This window comes from Pseudonaja textilis, chromosome 1 (genome assembly GCF_049901715.1).
Source record: "Pseudonaja textilis isolate UNSWEBS1 chromosome 1, rPseTex1.2, whole genome shotgun sequence".
NCBI lineage: Eukaryota > Metazoa > Chordata > Lepidosauria > Squamata > Elapidae > Pseudonaja > Pseudonaja textilis.
Genome location: NC_141990.1, coordinates 177,726,245 through 177,745,933, shown reverse-complemented (window position 1 = coordinate 177,745,933; position 19,689 = coordinate 177,726,245). Strand labels below are relative to the sequence as shown.

The 19,689-nt window shown below is 33.9% G+C and overlaps 1 protein-coding gene across 1 annotated transcript in view; it reads left to right on the top strand.

Moving 5' to 3' along the window:
- PMS1 (PMS1 homolog 1, mismatch repair system component) overlaps positions 1-16,484 on the top strand; it is a 40,985-nt gene extending 24,501 nt beyond the window's left edge. The window contains exons 7-14 of the mRNA XM_087919798.1: positions 5,228-5,344; positions 8,490-8,612; positions 9,119-9,259; positions 9,476-10,293; positions 11,197-11,655; positions 14,564-14,694; positions 15,290-15,450; positions 15,907-16,484. Of these exons, the coding sequence (XP_087775924.1) occupies positions 5,228-5,344; positions 8,490-8,612; positions 9,119-9,259; positions 9,476-10,293; positions 11,197-11,655; positions 14,564-14,694; positions 15,290-15,450; positions 15,907-16,071 (2,115 nt within the window). The 3' untranslated portion in view covers positions 16,072-16,484. The remainder of the gene's footprint in view (positions 1-5,227; positions 5,345-8,489; positions 8,613-9,118; positions 9,260-9,475; positions 10,294-11,196; positions 11,656-14,563; positions 14,695-15,289; positions 15,451-15,906) is intronic.
- The last annotated feature ends 3,205 nt before the right edge of the window (positions 16,485-19,689 follow it).

Below are 19,689 nucleotides of genomic sequence, written 5' to 3'. Positions count from 1 at the left end.
CATACGAAACTGTTAGAAATGTTCATCCGTTGATTTTGGATGAAGCATCATCTTTTATGTTGATAATATCTAGTTATACCCTGTCACTTCACACCAGCAATAATATAGTTGAGGTCCTTGCAGAATGGAAGCTATGAGAGACTGGATGAAATGAGAACAAACAAACAACTTTTTACAGAACAAACTTGTATTTTCTGGGGCTCGCTCTTTTTTCATGTCGATGTTGTTTACTCTGTTTCCTCTGCTATGGAAAAAGGGGAGTCTTAATTTTTAGTAGGATGTGATTGGCTTTTGCTTAACTTGGCTAGAATTATTCATACAATGGCTCAGCAGTCTGCACTCTTTGGACTTTGGATCTCTAATGGTCTCTTTCACTAGCCATCTCATCTGTCCAAAACTTTTCTGTCATCTGCTTCTCAGGAATACCTCCCCTTTCAAAAGAAGGATTCAGATGAGCAAGGAGAAACCTGAGTCTGCCAGTCCTGGAAGAATCTGTTCTTAGCACTGACAGTGGGAAAATCCAGTAGGAAAATTAATTTTCAAATCCTGCAGAGCAGACCCAAGGATTTATTTATTGTCCCAGTTGGTGTGCTGTGATTTGAGATTTGTAACACAAGATATGCTAAGAAACAACATTTTTTTAAAAAAAATGTGGCTTGTTAATTGAGGACACTGAATTCATCTTTGGAATTTACAAGTACTTTGCAATGCTTCTATGGATCCAAACAACTCCTGATGATAGTATTATTTTTCATCAGGCATTAGTTTTCAGTGGTATACATGGCCTCATCTGCTTACAAATTTTTAACACAAGTTTCTAAAATTAGTACTTTTAAAACAGGTATGTCCATCTGGCAGTCTGTGGACTAGATCTGGCCTCTTAAGCAATCTATCTGGACTAGAAGTAGCTTTCTTACATAAAAATGTGAGATATTTTTACTCTGGAGTACATTGCACGTTGAGTTGTGTTGGGATTAAAACCTTAATGGCTATGTTCTACTTTGTGCCAAGCCCCCCCAAAATTAAGAATCTGTTTAGGAAATCAGAATTATATAATATGAATATATCCATTCAAATATGACCCATTTTTGTACCAACAGTGAGGAAAACCAGGGTGCTTAGGCATCCTTTCTGTTTCATCCAAGCTAGGAGCTATGATTAGTAGACTCTCCCCCCAAAAATCAGTTTCATAAACCAGCTGTCAATTCTGATAAATTAAATTAGGATTTATATCTTAGCATGGTACACAGATGTTGTTAATATCTATTGGATTACCTGTTGAAGTATTCACTGGGCCTCCTATGAAACAAAATGAATGCAGAAAATAGCTTATTTTCTGGAATACTTAAGTTTTAAAGGGTCAAAGAATACACTGAGCATAAAAGTGAGTAGCCTAAGTCATAAACTGAATTAGATTTCATTTTAATTTCATTTAACATAATACGATAGGGAGCCCATTTGTGCTGAAAGTGAGTGCTGAAGCCCTGCAGGTCCTGATACTACCCCCTACCCCCAGGTTGACTCTGGGTATCTGGGTTGTGTGTTTGGGATGCAGGATACCCCTTCCCTTAGGTAAGGGAAGCAGGAGGGCAGAGGCCAGGGTAATGAAATATCAGGGGCATTGGGGTAGGTTGTTACATCCAAGTGGTAATGAACAGAGGTCATTTCAATAGGAGCCAGAGGATGGGCTTTACCTGGGGAAGATGCCCCCGATGCTTAATACCAGTGGCTGTTCTGGCCCACTTTGTAAACTGTCAGTTCTTATAATCTTCAATGAAACAGAGAGAAGACAAGATATATTTGGCTCACTTTCACTAAACCTAAGATGGTCTGTATGTAATAGTATATTTCGATGGCGTACTTTTGCAGTGTTATCATACTGCCTAGAGTCAGATTCATTCTTGGCTCATCATGGTCCCAAGATTTATATGACCTAGAAAATACGGTGTGTGTGTGTGTGTGTGTGTGTGTGTGAGAGAGAGAGAGAGAGACAGTGTATTTATTGCATAATCTTCAGAGTATAGTCAAAGCTATAAATGAAAGAATTCAGGAAACCTGTTATGAGATAGAATGAAGAATCATAAATGTACTGTAGTATTTTATCAAGACTAAGAATTCCGTAAGACTATGAATCAATTAAAAATAGTACCAATCTAGGATTAAAAAGTAAATATAAATGCCTAGGATATTAACTGCATTTGTTCTCTGAACTTTGTATTTAGCAGGTTGCCATGCTCCAGAGTTGGCCTGATTTTTTTTCCTCACTGTGAATTATCCTACATGCATCTTAATTTACATGCAATCTAGATGATTAAACTAAATTTAACTAAATGTTTAATTATTCAGATTTTTAATCCGTAACTTAATCCATGATTATTTTTATCCCAAACAATTACTTCCATTGTTACAAGATTGCAGGACTTTGTTATTTTCTTTCTGGCATAATTATATTACATCTCAATTTTAAAGTGTGTAGATTGTGTATCCTTAATAACTAATTTAATTAAATATTCATTAATCGTATTATATATAGGAGATTTTGCATATGCAAGAACCTTACTTCAACTCAGATTGATTTAGTGGGTGTTCTTTAGTATAGAAGGAAAATCCAGTGATTCTGAAACCCATCCATTCGTTCATTGCTCTTAAAGTTGATGTCAGCTCTTAGCAACTACAGTACGTAGATTTTCTCCAGTTTGATTCGTCAGATCTTGCACAGTTGCACCCATTGATGGAGTCCATCTACCTTGCTGGTGATTATCATCTTCTGATTTTGTTTCCTGCCACTTCCAACATTGTAGGTTTCTTCAAAAAAATGGTCTTCGTGTAACATGTCCGAAGTATTTTGAGCTTGAATTAGAATTTGGAGTTTATTTATTTGATGATCCACTTGAGAGTTTTGATTATCCATAGTATTCTCAAGAAATTTTTCCAGCATCAAAGCATCAAAACTATTTCTAGCTTACTTCTTCAGAGTCCAACTTGAACTTCCATAACGTTATGGGGAAATAATTGCCTTCATGATCCTGATCTCAGCATCTGAATGTCTTTTCCAAGGCCTTCATGGCTACTCTATCAAGTGTTAATCTGCAGAGTATTTCTTAAGTGCTGGTTCCTTTCTGTTAATACTTAATCCTAAGAGGGAGACCCTAGAGATGCTACAACCTCTGTCAATTCTAACCTGATTTCTCGACCTGTTGGCTTCTTTAATGTTAATCCATTTTTTCACTGTATTCGTTGACTTTCATTACAAAAGCTTGCAGATCATTTGCATTTTCAACTATTAGAATAGTGTCATCAGCATAGCCCTGGTTATTGATATTCAATATGGTTATTTTTCCTTCAATTTAAAACCATATTCATCTTCTTTTAATCCAAATTCCCTCCATATGTATTCTGCATATAGATTGAATGTAAGAGGATAATATATGCCCTATTCATAATCCTTTCAGACCTGAATCCAGTCTGCTTTTCTATCTTCTGCTCTATTGTGGCTTTCTGATTTATGTATAGGTTTCAAACGACAAAATTGAGATGCTGTGGCTTTCTCGTTTTTCTGAAGATGGTTCATAATGTGACATAATCAAAGGCTTTTCGATATCAATGAAACACACATTAACATATTTTTGTATTCTTTGACTTTCTCAGTTGTGCAGGATAATGTCTTTTCTTCCTTGACCTTTTCTATGTCCGTTTGAACACATGGCATCCCCTTTTCCATGTAAGGCTCTAATTGGATGATCCTAAGCCTTATTCTGTTTGGGTATGAAATTAAAACTATTGTATATTAGCTTGCTCACTCTGACTCCTATATAAGTCTCTTTTTTCTATATTGGAATATTGATTTATCTCTTCCACTCCCTTGCTGACTGTCATTCTCCAGATTTGGTAGCATAGCCTGGTTAGATCATTTACTAAAAGTTTTATATTGCTTGCCATATTTCTATCAATTTTCAACGATTTCTTATAGCTTTATTTCTTGATAAGAGAGCTACTTGACCTGAGAGCTACTTTAACTTCAGTTATAGATAGATTAAATAGACCCTATAGATTGGAAAGTAGATCTATTGGATTTTTATGTATGTATATATTATTACTGCTGTACTATTTCAGAGGTGTTAAAATTGTGAATTTCTAAGCATGAAAGAAACATAAATGTTTCTTCTGTATAGGATAATTATTAACCACTAATGAATTGATACAAGTAAATTTGTGAGTTGGAAATAAAATACACAACGATAATTTAACTTGATTAACTATTGTATGTAAATTTCATTTAGATTTGTACAAAAGCTACCAAATACCACTTTCTTTCTCTTTATTTCCATATAAAATATGATTATGAGAAACACATGAAGTGAAGTAAAACTGAAAGCAGTGTGTATGGAATTCTGCTAACTTTGACTGTTTTATTATTTTACCTTTTTGAAAATACTTTTATAAAAATGATCAAAAATGTATTTACAATAAATCTGAACAACAAAATTTTGTTTTTTAAATATTGAAACTTGAATGCCATGCTTTAAACAAATAAGAGTAAACCTTGTCTGTATTTTATGCACTGTAAACTTGATTTAATATGAACTGAACATGTGAATTTCTTAATGAGGTAGAATTTGGTATATATATATATATATATATTGCTGGACTAAAATTTATCTCAGTTTGAAAATGACTGAGATTCTATAGTAATTCAAGTACTAGAATTAGGTGAGATTTCTATCTGCATACATTTTACCATGTTAACAGTACTAGCATTCTACAGCTGGTTTTTTTAAAAAAATGCTTATTGTTATCTTATACTTGTTTTCTGGTATCCTGTTACCAATTTTATTATTGTTTTGTAATTAATATATTGAAGTAAGGAATGTATTGGCTAATTTCTTTGTCAAGTCACGCTGATGGTATTTGTGAATCAAAAATCCAGCATCATTGTGGATGTTTTTAAGGGTTATACAGATGTGTATTTGTAGACTTCCCAGTTGTTTAAAAATCTGTCACTAGACAACAAAATAGGTAAGGAACTCTAGATAGACAGCCCAGTTGCTACACAATATATACCAAAGGACCAACAGTATATTCTGTACTCATAAGAAAGTACATGTGTTTAGGAACAGAATGTTAAAAACCCAGGACAAGTGTGCCATTCCATATCCATGTTTGTGAGTAGGTCTTGTTCTTATTATATACATACATTTCAATTTAATGTTATAAATTTGCCTTTCAGACAATCATATGGCAGAAGAACAGGGTACTAGACCATAAAATGGCTTTCATGGAAGTAGTGGGACCTGCTGTTATGAAGAACATGGTACCTTTTCAGCAACACCGTGAAGATCTGGAGTTAAGTTTCTAATCCTTTACATAAATTACTTCTTCCAGTATTATTTCAAATTAATATTATTTACATCTCATTTGTTGTCATTTGAGTAATGGTTTGACAATAACATAAACATTAAAACATCCATATTTCAATAAATTTTCTGAAAACACACTCAATCAAAAATCCCCCAGAGAATATAGCAAAATAATCCCAAAGATCAAACTGTCTTTATTTTTTCTATCTGTCCCACTGCTGGGCTATATTATGTTTAAGTTCTTAAATTGCTTGAATCAAAGTCATCTGAAGGAATATTTCCTAAGCTATGATCCTCCCCCATCTCCTAGAGGTAATAGTGATAATTGAAGTTGCAGTGGGCTTATTTTTCAGTAACGCGGCCTTTTACTTTTTACATTATTTTACTTCTATATTTGCATTATAGAACATAGAATAACAGAGTTGGAAGGAATTTTGGAGGTCTTCTAATCCAAACCCCTTGCCCATAGCCCATGCCCATCCTATAACATTCCAGACTTTCTTTGGGCTTGACGAGATGGGTACATGTGTCCTCACTTCTGTTGATAATCTGTTGATTATCTCTTCCAGAATCTTTCAGTATTGATGTCAGGCTGATTGATTATGGTTGCAATGGACATTTCTCAGCAATTCCGCCTTGTTCTTTTTTATGTACTTTTATTAAGTATTTTGTTTATAATAATAAAATTTAGTACAAATTAAAAAAAATTAAAAAGAAGAAAATAGAATAAAAGGTGCAAAAAGAAGCAATGAAAGAAAAAGAGTGAGGAGTAAGAAAATAAGATATAATTTAGAAAAGAAATATATACAAAAGTGATTTCCAAACTTCATCACAAGGATAACATATTTAGTGACTCTTCACTCCCTCTAATGTTACGAATAGTCTTTTCATCCTCTTCAGTACTGATGTCAGCAGAAAGTCCATAAAAGTTTTACAGAAGTAACAACTTATAAACCAATTTTATATTCCTTTCTCTTAACTTCTCATAGTCTTAATCTTCATTCAAATATTGTCAGCTATGATGGCCATTTCAGAATTTTCTTTCCTTTTAAGTACTTTAAGACAGGGATCGCCAACCTTTTGGACCTCAGGGAACACCAAACTCATAATTTTAAATCCCCAGGACCACTAACAGGTTCTGTGGGCATGGCCTAATTTGTGGGTGTGGCTTGGTGGTCATGTGACTGGCTGGCCATGGCTTGTATGTAAATATTATAAATATTTATATAAATATTGAATTTTTAATAAAAAAGAGCAACTTTTACCCAAAATCAGGCAGGCAGATTGAGTTGCTCACAGAATCATTCTGTGATCTATCTATCTGCCATTGGCTACCTGAGTCTGTCACATAAAATTTGCTTGCCATGAGTCTGCACTGAATAATAGAACCATCAGTCCTAAGGGAAGTTGAGCTGTGCTTAAAAGCAGAGCCGAAGATCTAAAGACTAGCTAGAAAACAAGAAATCCAACAATTTTCTCGCAGCCCACCAGTGGGCCACAGCTCACCAATTGGCAACCGCTGTTTTAAGAGAATAGGATAATGGATATGTAAGTATGTATTTATTCTTAATACTAAGTACAGTATATTAAGAACGTATAACTTGAGAAACATATATATACACAAATCTATGAGTATATGTTGCTATATTTTGAAAACTACATATAAATATGCTTATTCTGTACCTGTCAGCAGTGGTGTCCCCCAAGGCAGTGTTCTAGGACCAATTCTTCATACTCTACATAAATGACCTCTGCGATCATATTAAGAGCAACTGCATTCTCGTCACTGATGATGTAAAACTATTCAACACCACTGACAATACTGCTACCCTTAAAAAGACCTCGACTATGTATCAGAATAGTCAAACAAATGGCAACTTCAAATCTCAACAAATAAATCCTCTGTCTTACATATTGGCAAAAAAGAAAAAAATCAAAATAAAATACAGACTGAATAGTCAAGACCTTGTTGATGATCCAAACTCTGTCAAGGATCCTGGAGTACTCATCTCTAATGATCCAAGTGCTAGAGCCCATTGTAATTACATAGCCAAAAAGACATTAAGAGTTGTTAACCTAATCTTACATAGTTTTTTCTCTGGTAATATCACACTATTAACTAGAGCATACAAAACATTTGCTAGACCAATACTCGAATACAGCTCATTAGTCTAGAACCCGCATTACGTATCTGATATTAACAGTTGAGAAAGTCCAGAAATATTTCACAAGAAGAGTTCTCCACTCCTCTGCTCGTTGCAGAATACCTTATGCCACCGGACTTGAAATTCTAGATCTAGAAAACCAAGAACTATGCCGCCTTTGGTCCAATTTAAGTATAATATATAAAATCATACATTGCAATATCCTACCCGTCAATGTATACTTCAGCTTCAACCATAACAATACAAGAGCAAACAATAGATACAGACTCAAGGTTAATCGCACCAAACTTGATTGCAGGAAATACGACTTCAGCAACAGAGTGGTCAATGTCTGGAATACTCTACCTGACTCTGTGGTTTCTTCCCCAAACCCCAAAAACTTTAACCTTGGACTGTCTACTATTGACCTCACCCCTTTCCTAAGAGGTCTGTAGGGGGCGTGCATAAGCACACCAACGTGCCTGCCATCCCTGTCCTATTGTTTCTTTTATTTTTCTTATATGTATCCATGTATTCATATATATGTTTTTATTAAACTTATTGTCTTGTAAGCAGTTGACAAACCAAATAAAATAAATAAAAATATTTGAAATGATGCACAAAAAAAGGCTTATTTTGTTGTCACTACTGTTTAAAAAGGAAACTGCAAAGAAAGTGAGCCAAAACAAATTCATTCTTGGATAAATAACAGATCAAATAAACTAAAGTTGGCATGGATGGATTAGGTCTCTTCAAAGTCCCTTCCAACCATTTGATTCTGCGTTCTATAAGTAATAACTGAAAAGTAAAATATTACATGGGAAATTATTGAAAAAACTGTATTTATCGATTTATTTATATACCAATATTTACCAATTTATATACCAATATTTATTACATGTACCAAAATGACTTAATTTTTGTTAAAAGTTCTATTGATTCAATGTTATTTAATAATCATTTAACAATATATTCATTATCATTATAGATATCTTTCAGTGGCTTTGTCCCAAAGCCTGATTCAGATAGAAGTTTGACAGGTCATTCAAACTCAGAAAGAAGTTACATTTTTATAAACAGCCGACCAGTGCATCAAAAAGAAATTCTCAAGGTACTGCCTTTTCAATCCTATTTCTGTGATTTACAAAATATAGTTTAAATTAAATAGTAGCTATAGCAGACTTGAACCCAAGTTTTAACTTTGTACATTAGAATGCAAGCCTATATCACAAGTTGTTTTGAAATTCCCTTTAGTTTTAGAATTTTATTCCACTGCAGCATGGGATAGAGATGACAGTTCTTAATTATTGAAATTAGTTACCTAATAAAAGCTGCTATTTTTTTCCTCAACCCAGTTATGTGACTATAATTCTTGCTATATATACTGAAAGATAATATGGAATCCAGTGTCATAGAAGCAAAGATCTATTATAGCACTTTGTAAGGTCCTCTGGAGCAGCTTTATACAGGAAATGTTACCACAGGGAAAAGAAATATTGCTTACACAGTTTGTTTGATGAAAAGTAATCCATTAGATTCTAACAATAACTTGGTATTATATTTATTTTAAAGTTAAAAATATTGAATTAACTTTATTCTTTTTTATGTATATTTTAGCTTGTTCAACAGTACTATAGCACATTACACAAGGATTTTAATCGTTTATTCCCGATTTTCTTTCTCAACATTACTGTTCCTCCATCTACTGTGGATGTCAATTTAATACCAGATAAATCTCAAGTATTAGTACATAATAAGGTAGAGTCTTTAAGTCTTTTTTTCTTTCATAATATGTAATTAGATACTAGAGATTTTACTATGATGATGCAGTAAAATAGTTGTTTGTGAGTCTGTGTTCTTTTAATATTGCTTGGATTTTAAAAAGAGCAAAATTCTTGTGGCCTGAGGATAAATAAATTGTTCTGCAACAATAAGTAATGTATTTTTATGATTGTTTCTTTGATTTTTTTTTAGGAATCTATCTATCTTGCTATTGAAGAGAGTTTGATATCATTATATGGACCATTAAATAGCTCTGTGTCTTATGAAATGAATGCAAGCAACAAAACCTCAAAAGATATTAATGAAGGTGAACAAGAAGTCATAAGCAAATCTTGTACAAGAATAAATCCACTTGCTTGTTCTTCACAATATTTTCTTAGTAATGACATACAAAATGCTAATGTACAGAAAAACAGATTAGTTGGCAATGAAACAATATGTAATCATTCTCATGATACTTCTACTGAAATTGAAATACCTGATGAACAACCAAACAATGTACTTTGTCAAGATCAACAGAATAAGGAAACATTTAATCTAGATAGTAATACTGCAATGGACATTCAATGTGAAAACAGCATGGAGAGTTATAGTTTTCAAAAAGAAAGAGAAGGAGTCAAAACCTCTGCAGATTCATCTGAAATAACTGCTGATAAATGGAGTCTGGGGAATGCATTTAAAAATTCCAGAGCAGAAAATCTGGAACCTGTTCAGATTTTAATTCCAAATATGGATGAAGTAAGAACTCCAAAGAAAAAGAGTAGCCTTCAAGAAGACAGTAACAATCTAATTGTTAAAAAACCGAATGTGATAAAAGATAAAAGGGGTCAGATTACAGCCTATGACTTAATTAGCAATAAGGTTATCAGAAAATCCATGTCAGCATTTGAACTTTTTGTTCAAGACTATTCTCCTGAATCATTGAGTGAAATTACCAAGTTAAACTCAGAAAAACTACTGCTGAAAATGGAAGCAATGTGGAACTCATTGAATGAAGAAGAAAAAAAGAAGTAAGATTGTTGAACTTAATTCTGTATTAAAAAAATACTTCCTTTGAGTTTGGTAAAATGTGTTTTTGAAAAGTGGCTGCAATTACAATTCAATTTAATACCTTTGATTTATGAACAACCAATATTTAAAAAGGAAGTAAACTTCGTGGTTTTCTGGATCTAACCCTCCCAAGGAGCTAGTAAGAAATAATGTTTTGAGGAAAAGTTATTTTGTGCATATGGTAGAATATGCATCCAGCAATTTGCAAATGGACTAATTCATGCAAAAGTATTTTTCCCTTTTGCCCTACTTCGTTTCTGCATATATATAAAATGCAGGTAGTCCTCAACTTATGACCACAATTTAGCCCAAAATTTCTGCTGTTAAGTGAGACATTTGTTAAGTGAACTTTGCCCCATTTTATGACCCTTCTTGCCTTTTATGACCCTTCTTGTTAAGTGTATCACTGCAGTTAATAAGCCAATAACCTGGTTGTTAAGTGGATGTGGCTTCCCCGTTGACTGCTTTTCAGACGGTTGTAAAAGATGATCACATGATCTTGGGGATGATATGAATATGAAAATATGAACGAGTTGCCAAGCATTTGAATTTTGATCACATGATCATGGCGATGTTACAGAGACCATAGCTTTGAAAAATGGTCACAAGTTGCATTTTTCAGTGCCTCTCTAGCTTTGAACAAATGAATCCACATAATTGAACTGCAGCTATAATATACTCTCCATATTTGTATTAAAAAGGAATTGTTATTGAAAATACAGTGACAGTGAGACTTAAAACTATTAAAATGAAGCAAGAAATTGTTTTGGATAATGAAAAGCAACACATTATGTATTTGTTATAACCTTTTGTGCTAACACAATTCATATATTCTGTTTTCCCATTCTCTTTCTTTATGTAAGATATGAGGAAAAAGCTGGCAAAGATCTGGAACGATACAACAGGCAAAGCAGAAAAGCTATGTGTCAGAATATACAAACTTCAATGAAAGAGAGAGAGAGAAGACACAAGATCAAATTAAAAGACTGCTTAAATAACCAGCAAAAATTGGACACACTTTTTAACTCGCAAATAAGAAAGAAGCATGATGATTACCAAGCAATAAAAACTATACAACTGCCTTTCGCTATGGATACATTCAAACAAAATCTTCAAAGGCTTGAACATAAAAAGGCAGATCAAGAGGGATCTTGCTTAATTCGCCTTCCAGATTTTCCTGATGCATGGATACTTGCCTCTGAGGAAAAAATAGAGATGCTAAATCCATACAGAATAGAAGAAGCCCTTCTTTTCAAAAAGCTAATTGAAAATCATAAGCTTCCTATAGAGAAATTGGATACTCCTATTATATTAACTGAGAGGTAAAGTAAAAATAACATTCTACAAATATATCTATCTTAAGTAAACAGGAAAGCATAGGTTTTGATTTGTATTTTTATTTTCTAAATTAAATTGTATTCATGATAAAATGAAACAAGTAAAAAAACCAAATGTTAAAATAGAACCATTTAGTAATAAAATTTATTTTGCATGATAAAATTCAAAAGATTTAGGGGTATATAACAAGCATAAACAATCAGTACAATAAGATTCCTTATAAGGCATTTAATATTATAAGTCTGTATTTTAAAAAATATGTATCTTATTTAAATACTGGGTAGGATTCTAGATAGGTTCACTTGATGGATTAATTGGGGTCTCTTTTAGTTTTAGAACCTTTTAGAAAATTCAAAAGAATTCCAAATTTTAAACAGCATTGTGTATGATATTAATATCTGTAATTAGGACAGGAAGAGAGTCCCATTACCAGTATCCCTTGACTTATGACCAGAATTGAGCCCAAAATTTATGTTGCGAGGTGAGATATTTGTTAAGTGAGTTTTGCCCCATTTTACAACCTTTAAAGGTATTGCTGCAAAATTTGGATAAGATTAGCTGCTGTTTACCTATGGATTCCATGTTTTCTTTAAACTTATTATTAATTATTTATTCACTCTCCTGTTATTTATTCAATTATTTATTCACTCTCCTGTTATTTCTGCTACAGGTAGTCTTCAACTTATGATCACAGTTGAGCCCAAAATTTCTGTTGCTAAGCAAGACCATTATTGAGTTTTGCCCCATTTTACAACCCCATTTTACTTGTGAATCATTGCAGTTATTAAGGTATTATCATGATTGTTAAGTGAATCTGACTTCCCCATTCAATTTGCTTTCGGATTTAAATGTCAGAAGGTCACAAAAGGTTCATTGAGCACCATGGAACATTGAGTTGCTCTCCTAAAACGAATCTCTGTTAGGATTCTCTGGCAGTCTAATTTAGCTGTTGCAGCACAACATCCTACTGAACTTTGGATCCAGCACATTTTCACAAGCACATACTTTCTCATCCTTTGATTTTTGGGGAGTAGCTTTATTTGAAGCAGAATCAAAAGTGCCAGAGGACGGGAAGGCAACTCAACATCAAGTATTGTGAGGTTAATTGCAAGGTGTATAAAATACAATTTCTGTTGTATCAGTTGCGATTCCCTCCTCAGTAGCCAAGTATACATTTTAAAAAGTCACATTTTAAACTGTAGGCTGTGTCATTGATTGTTAGAAGGCTTCATTCACTCTAAGGAAAATACTTCAAGTTTTCAGAGAGGCCGATACCACTAGCACATACTATTATGCCAACCTTTGGCAGCAACAACAGATTTAAAAAGGCCCTGGATGTATTCCCCTGACTTAACCCAAGCTGTAATGCTGACTAGTAGTTCCAAGTCAGGGAGAAGACCTATCTTTGTTCGCTAACAGATCATGTTCTGTGAAATAATTGTAGTATGAGATGGGAGTACATGTTCTTTTATTGGGGGGTCTGTATAAACCACATTCAGCAAGTGTTAGAAAAATCTTTTTTCTAAAGCCTTTCTTTTCTTGGTGCCAAGCTGAAAGGGCATGACTTCTCTTCAATCCTTTCATCGTCTGCTCTAGGAAAAATGTGACATTCTCAGAGTTTTTTTAGATTTGTTCTTTCATTTGTAGTTTTGTCTTTTATATGCCCTTTTTGGTTCACTTCAGTTAGTAAGACTTCATTGGAGTCAACAGAGATTGTCTGAATTTTCTTGAATTTCACTTTTCATATATGCCTAAATTGAGGTAGCATACTTTCACCTTCAAATATTATTCTGTGTTTGCTATGTTTGGGTGAAGGCCTTCTTATTAATATAGCCTCCCACTGTCAGGCCTTTATCAAACACGTTAGTAAGTACAGATTCTCAAGTTCACAGGTGTCTTTCTAGGAACAGATTTTAGAAGCTGCAGGCTCAAGGATAAACTACATAGCCAAAGCATTTTCAGTCTCTAAATCTTGGGTCCGTACATTGCCAGTCATACAGAAAGGATTAAGCTGATTCTCCAACCAAGCAGCTTGAAGCCATTGAAAAAAAAAAACCACAGCCGTTACATATCTGGGATAACATAACCTACCAGGTCTTACCAAGTTTTTTGGTAAGTTTGATAAAACTATGAAGAATTGGTCGGCCTCACTGTCCTCTAATGCTGACAGCTTTGCTTTTTTCTTTACTCAGAGACTTGCCTATAGCTTGCTGCCTTCTCTTTTTGACTTCTAACCAAACTATTGGCTAGTTTCTTTCCTGCTTTTGCTTTCTCTGGTATATTATTATTGTAAAATTTTGTTCACTTCTTCTAGACTCTGCTAAACAATATCTGCTAAATAAAGGTTTTACTGTAAGGTAGTCTTCAGCTTATGACCACAATTGGGATAGAAACTTTGGTTGCTTAGCTGTATGGTTGTTGATTTTACAACCCTTTTATCACAGTTATTAAATAAATCACACATTTGTTAAAACAAAAATCAAGCTTCCTCTTCCATTGATTTTGGTTGTTTGAATTCTTGAGTAGATTGCAAATAGTGATCATATGACCCAGGAACATTTCAGCTGTCATAAATACATGTCAGTTGCCAAGCACCTGAATTTTATCATAGGATTATGAGGACACTGAGGATTGTTAAGTGTGACAATTATTCATAAATCAGTTATTTTAGCTGTCATAATTTGGTTAACCAAATGACTATAAGTCAAGGACTACCTGTAGTAGAAGTTTTTGTACCATTTCATTCAAAGAGTATAAGTTAACTGCAAACATTTGTAAAAATAAACAACAATGTGGTACAATTCTTGACACATACTACCCCTTTGGAATACTTCTTTAAAATTCTCTATCTTTTTAAAGAATGCTATCTTATGTGATTTTTTTTTATTATAGCCTTTTTAGTGACACTCGTTATATGGAAGTGCTTTGTAGTATGTCTAGGGAAAGTACAAGATTTGATGGATCATCCTATTTGTTGGATCCCAGGCTTGTAGCAAATGGATTTAAGATAAGGATAATACCAGGTATTTATGTCTTGGTTTCTTACTTTAGTTCTTAGTATAATTTTTTATATAATATAGCAGGAGATTTCATTTGAAAGTAGATTTAAAAATGAGAAGTCTGTAAGAATTAAATGGAAAAGGATGTTACACTGGACATACAAAGGAAACTAAAATAAAGATAATTTGTGGTATTTTAAAAGGTGACAAATTACTAAAAAATTGTTATACTTGTGATGAAAGGGTGCTCCATCTTTAAGATCATAATAGCACTGCCTGAGAATCATTTGACAAGTGATTTAATCTTTGAATTTTAAATCTTTTTATTAACAAATTTAAGCTTTTCAATTTCTACTAAAATTTACAATAAGAAATTTTAAATCATCATAAGAATACATGCATGTGGAAACTGACAGGTTTTGCAAAAGATACAGCTACTTTAAAACTAATTAAAGAAAAAGTTTTGTGTCCTGTTCTAAGGTATTATGCAAATCTAAATGTAGTATAATCACATGTTTAGGACTGCTGTATATTGCTTGGCAGTATACCTATTTCAAATCAGAGTAATATGTAAACTATATCCAGTTATTCATGTATCATGTATTTGTTTTACTATAAGGTACTTCAGCTGTGGAAAGTCAGCTGGAAATAGAAGGAATGACCAGCTGTCTGCCATATTATGGTATATCAGATTTGAAGGAAATTCTAAGTGCTGTGATAAATAATAATGCACAAGAAGTCTATGAATGCAGACCTCTTAAAGTGGTAAACTATTTGGAGGTAAGAATGTTGTATTCTTAAAAGATTGTTCCAGTTAAAGCTTAACTAAAAGATATTGCTCCCTGAGGGGGTAAGACAATTATACTAAAAGCAGTAATTAAATTAAATAATTAGAATATTTCTTTTATTATCTAGTATTAATTTGCTGTTATATGAGATGCATATTTTAAAATAATATAGCTATATCTACATTTTAAAACTTATAGCTTCTACAATGGAAGCAGCATAGGAAACACTAAGCATGGTCTCACATTTCTTGGATTTGTGTTTGGATTTAGAACAGAGTCAATTTGATTGTATTCATTTGTGAAAATTTGTTGTCTGTGTGTGTAATTAGGCAAAGAAAGAAAATAGTGTAATAGAAGATCACCCACTTGCCAAATTTCTCTGTACTATTAGAATATATTGGAAATACATTATGACCATCACTTACTATACATATTTTTCATTCCACAGGGAGAAGCAGTCCGATTATCCCGAAAATTGCCTTTATATTTATCAGAAGAAGATGTACAGAATACTATAAACAGAATGGGGAAGCAACTTGGAACCCAACATAACAGCTGTGTCCATGGTCGTCCATTTACTCATTTCTTAACAAAAATACCACCAAATAGCTAGAAAGGAAAATGCTGTTTAAAATCATATTTCACCCTTTTACATACGTTATACTATGGACATTTATAAATATAAATTAGTATTCGGCTATAATTACTGTATTATAATTTGGTTTGAAATTCATGTGGAATTATAATGAAAATAACCTGTACTTCTTTCTATATATGAATATTCCATGTTCATATTAGCTGGACTTATATATTTAACACTGCATATTTTTATTTATAGATAATCTTGCAAAAAATAACAGGAGGAACTGTTAACTAAAATATGCATTTCTATTGTTCACAAAATGGATAAAGATATAATTTTATATATCTCTTGTTAGACATGTTTTTTGATATAAAATACAATCAATGTAATTTCTTATTTTTTTTATAAGATACCCCTGAATAAAATACGTCTGTGGAAAAACAGATTTTGGACATAATTATCTTTGTTTGGCAACACTATAATGCACCGGTGTCAAACTCACAATGTCACATTCCTGTCATGTTCGTGACATTTTTCCCATTTGTGGAGCTGGGGTGAGCGTGGCCTGTGCATGATGCATCCAGCTCATGGACTGCCAGTTTGACATAATGGCATAGTAGTTTCACAATCCATTTATTTTAAAAGGATTAGCAGAACATTTCATGAAAACCAAGATATATGATCAGTACAAATTAGAAGCATTACCTACATGAGTTGAGACTCAACTTGAGAACTAAAAATTCCAAACTATTGTCCGGAGTTATTAGTGTATCTAAAAGGGAATATGGTTTGATTTAGCATATTGGACGAAACTGGCCTTTATTCATAAACCATTGTTTATGGGTTCCTAATCGCTTGTCAACTCAGCTGTTAGAGACAACTTTGTAGACCAAAGTTAGCAGGATGTGTGAACCAGGCTTTCAGCTACTGTGCAGCAGCTTTTTTAGTGTGGTCCTGGGGATTCCCTAAGACCCTCTTTCATTCGTCTGTGAAATCAAAATTATTCCCCGATTAATATCTGACAAAAGGTATTTGCAAAAATTTAAAACAATTTACTCTTCTCAATATTTTTATTTCTTAAGAAATAGTTTTTTTCATAAAAAAAATATCAATACTATTATCTACTAGTTTAATATTTTTGCAACAATATTCTTAGAAATGAATCAACTTTATACGTTGATAAATATATACAAATAATCTCTTTTGTAGGTCCTCTAATTTTTGGAAGTGAAAGGAATTCTGCCAGCAAAAAGTTTAAGAAATGCTGAACAAGAACAATCTGTTTCTGTAATATACATGTTAATCTGTCAGTTATATGGCATCAATAAGCCTAGTTGAAACTTTAGGTCTACTTAGGGACCAATTAAGCATGCTTAGGAGCTATTCTATGCATAAAATAGAATTATTTTCTGCTGAGTTACCAGATGTTGGAAATTTTATCCAAGAGAAACCTTTGTGGGTTCATGTAGAAAAGTGGACTAACTAGCCTGCCAATTTGCACCGACAAGGAATAGCTGTTTCATGGAACAATTCCCCTCCAAAAAAGTCTTTAAAGAGGGCCGTGTTTACCCACACTGTCAAATTTGTGCAGCTAGATAAAGCATCCTATTTTCCCTCTATCCACAACCAGAGGTTTCTTGCCCTGCAGGCATTCAGGAAGAAGAGTTTGAGAAAACTCCAATGGAAAAGAACCAAAGATGAATCCACCTTTTTGCCTTTCTTCTTTCTCAGGTTTAAAAATCAGTTTGAGGTTAGTGGTTGGTGATCTAGAAAGCAGGAGACCGTGAGTTCGAGTCCTTCCTTAGGCATGAGAGCCCAGCTGGGTGGCTCTCTTAGCCCAACTCATGAACAAGGTGTTTGTTATGGGGAAAATGGGGAGGAGGAAGGAGTTTTAGGTGTGAAGGCAAATACACATGTCCTGGGATAACAATGCAAGATCAACTTCGTGTTCATTAGTATTAAGGTATATTTGCTACCTTGAGTTATATATAAAAATAAAGGCGGAAAGAAAAAATTGCATTGGTGCCTGCCTGTGGAACTAAGGGGCTTGCCTTTGACCTAGACCAGACACATTAGTAGCCAAAAGAGACTTTACCAGCCTTGCAGTAGTAATAACTTAAAGTCAGGATGGAATAAAAGAAGTTTACCTCAAATATGGAAGATCTCCCAGACTAATTTCTACCTTTTTTTTTTTTTTGACAGAAAGCTAGGGGCAAAACGCTAAAATAAGGTGCGGGGGGAGTTTTGAAATCTCTCAAGATTTAAGGAGTGGGATGGGGTGGGGGTTGGTCAGGCCAGAGAAAGTAGCTTTTGTTTCAGTTTTAAAGACACATTTTAAAACTGCTGAATATTCTACGAGTCAGTACCAGGCTCTCTTGAAGCAGACAGTATAGCTAAAACCAATTTGTATAAACTCAGCTTGTGTGATTAATTGTAGTAGGTTTGCCCCATGAACTGAGACAAAGGTTTTGGGCTAACATAGTCTATGAATGCAGATTAGCTTCTTTTTATGCTGCAGAGCAACAGTTTCTGAAGGGTAACTCCAGTAACAGTTGTTCTTAAACTGGGTGTAATTACCCTAAAGGGGTGATGAAATTGCTTGTTTCTGAATTGAGGATCCTGTTTGGGACTGTTACTGCTGCTGAGGCACTTGTGTAAACAATGAACAGAGAAGTAAGAGATAAACATCGAGTACTTTTTTTTCCCTTGGGAGGCACATCACAGTGTTGGAGATAGGAAAAGGAGTATGGGTAGCCCTTGACTTACAACAGTTCATTTAGTGATTGTTCAAAGTTACAATGGCACTGAAAAAAAGTGACTTATGACCATTTTTCACACTTAAGCATCCCCACGGTCACGTGATCAAAATTCAAACGTTTGGGCAATTGACTCATTTATTATGACAGTTGCAGTGTCCAGGGATCGTGATCGCCTTTTGTGACCTTCTGACAAGCAAAGTCAATAGGGAAGCCAGATTCACTTAACAAGTGCAGTGATTCATGGTGGTAATGGTGGCAAGAAAGGTCGTAAAATCAGGCAAAACACTCTTAACAACTGTCTCACTTGGTCACAGAAATTTTGGGTTCAGTTGTGGTTGTAAGTTGAAGACAACCTATAAATGGCTCAAACTGTTTAAGAACCACTACCTCTCTGTTTCTGAATTCGGGCTGCGTTGACTCAGGCTTGGGAAAATAAAAAGAGTCTTACAAGAGGAGAACCATTGTTTCCTCATCCTTTCATTAATTGGGGATCAATAGATCAGACACACTAATAGCCCAAAGAGTTTACCAGCCTTGTAGTACTAGTAACAACTTAACGTCAGGATGGAATGAAAGAAATTTACCTCAAACTTGAACCAAGGATTCAAGTGGAGCTCCTGTTTTTTTCATTCCCTACATCTGGAATTCCTAACAACTGGTCATTTTTTCACTCTTGTCACAGACACTCGGAGTTTATGACACATATTACAACCTACCAAAATAACAGTTGGAAGGGACCTTGGGGGTTTAGTAGTCCGATTCTCTGCTCAAATAGGAAACCACACCATTTAAAATAAATAATTGTCCAATCTCAAAAACCTCCAGTGTCGGAGCACCCACAATTTCTGGAGGCAAGTTGTTCCACTGATTAATTGTTTTATGATGATGG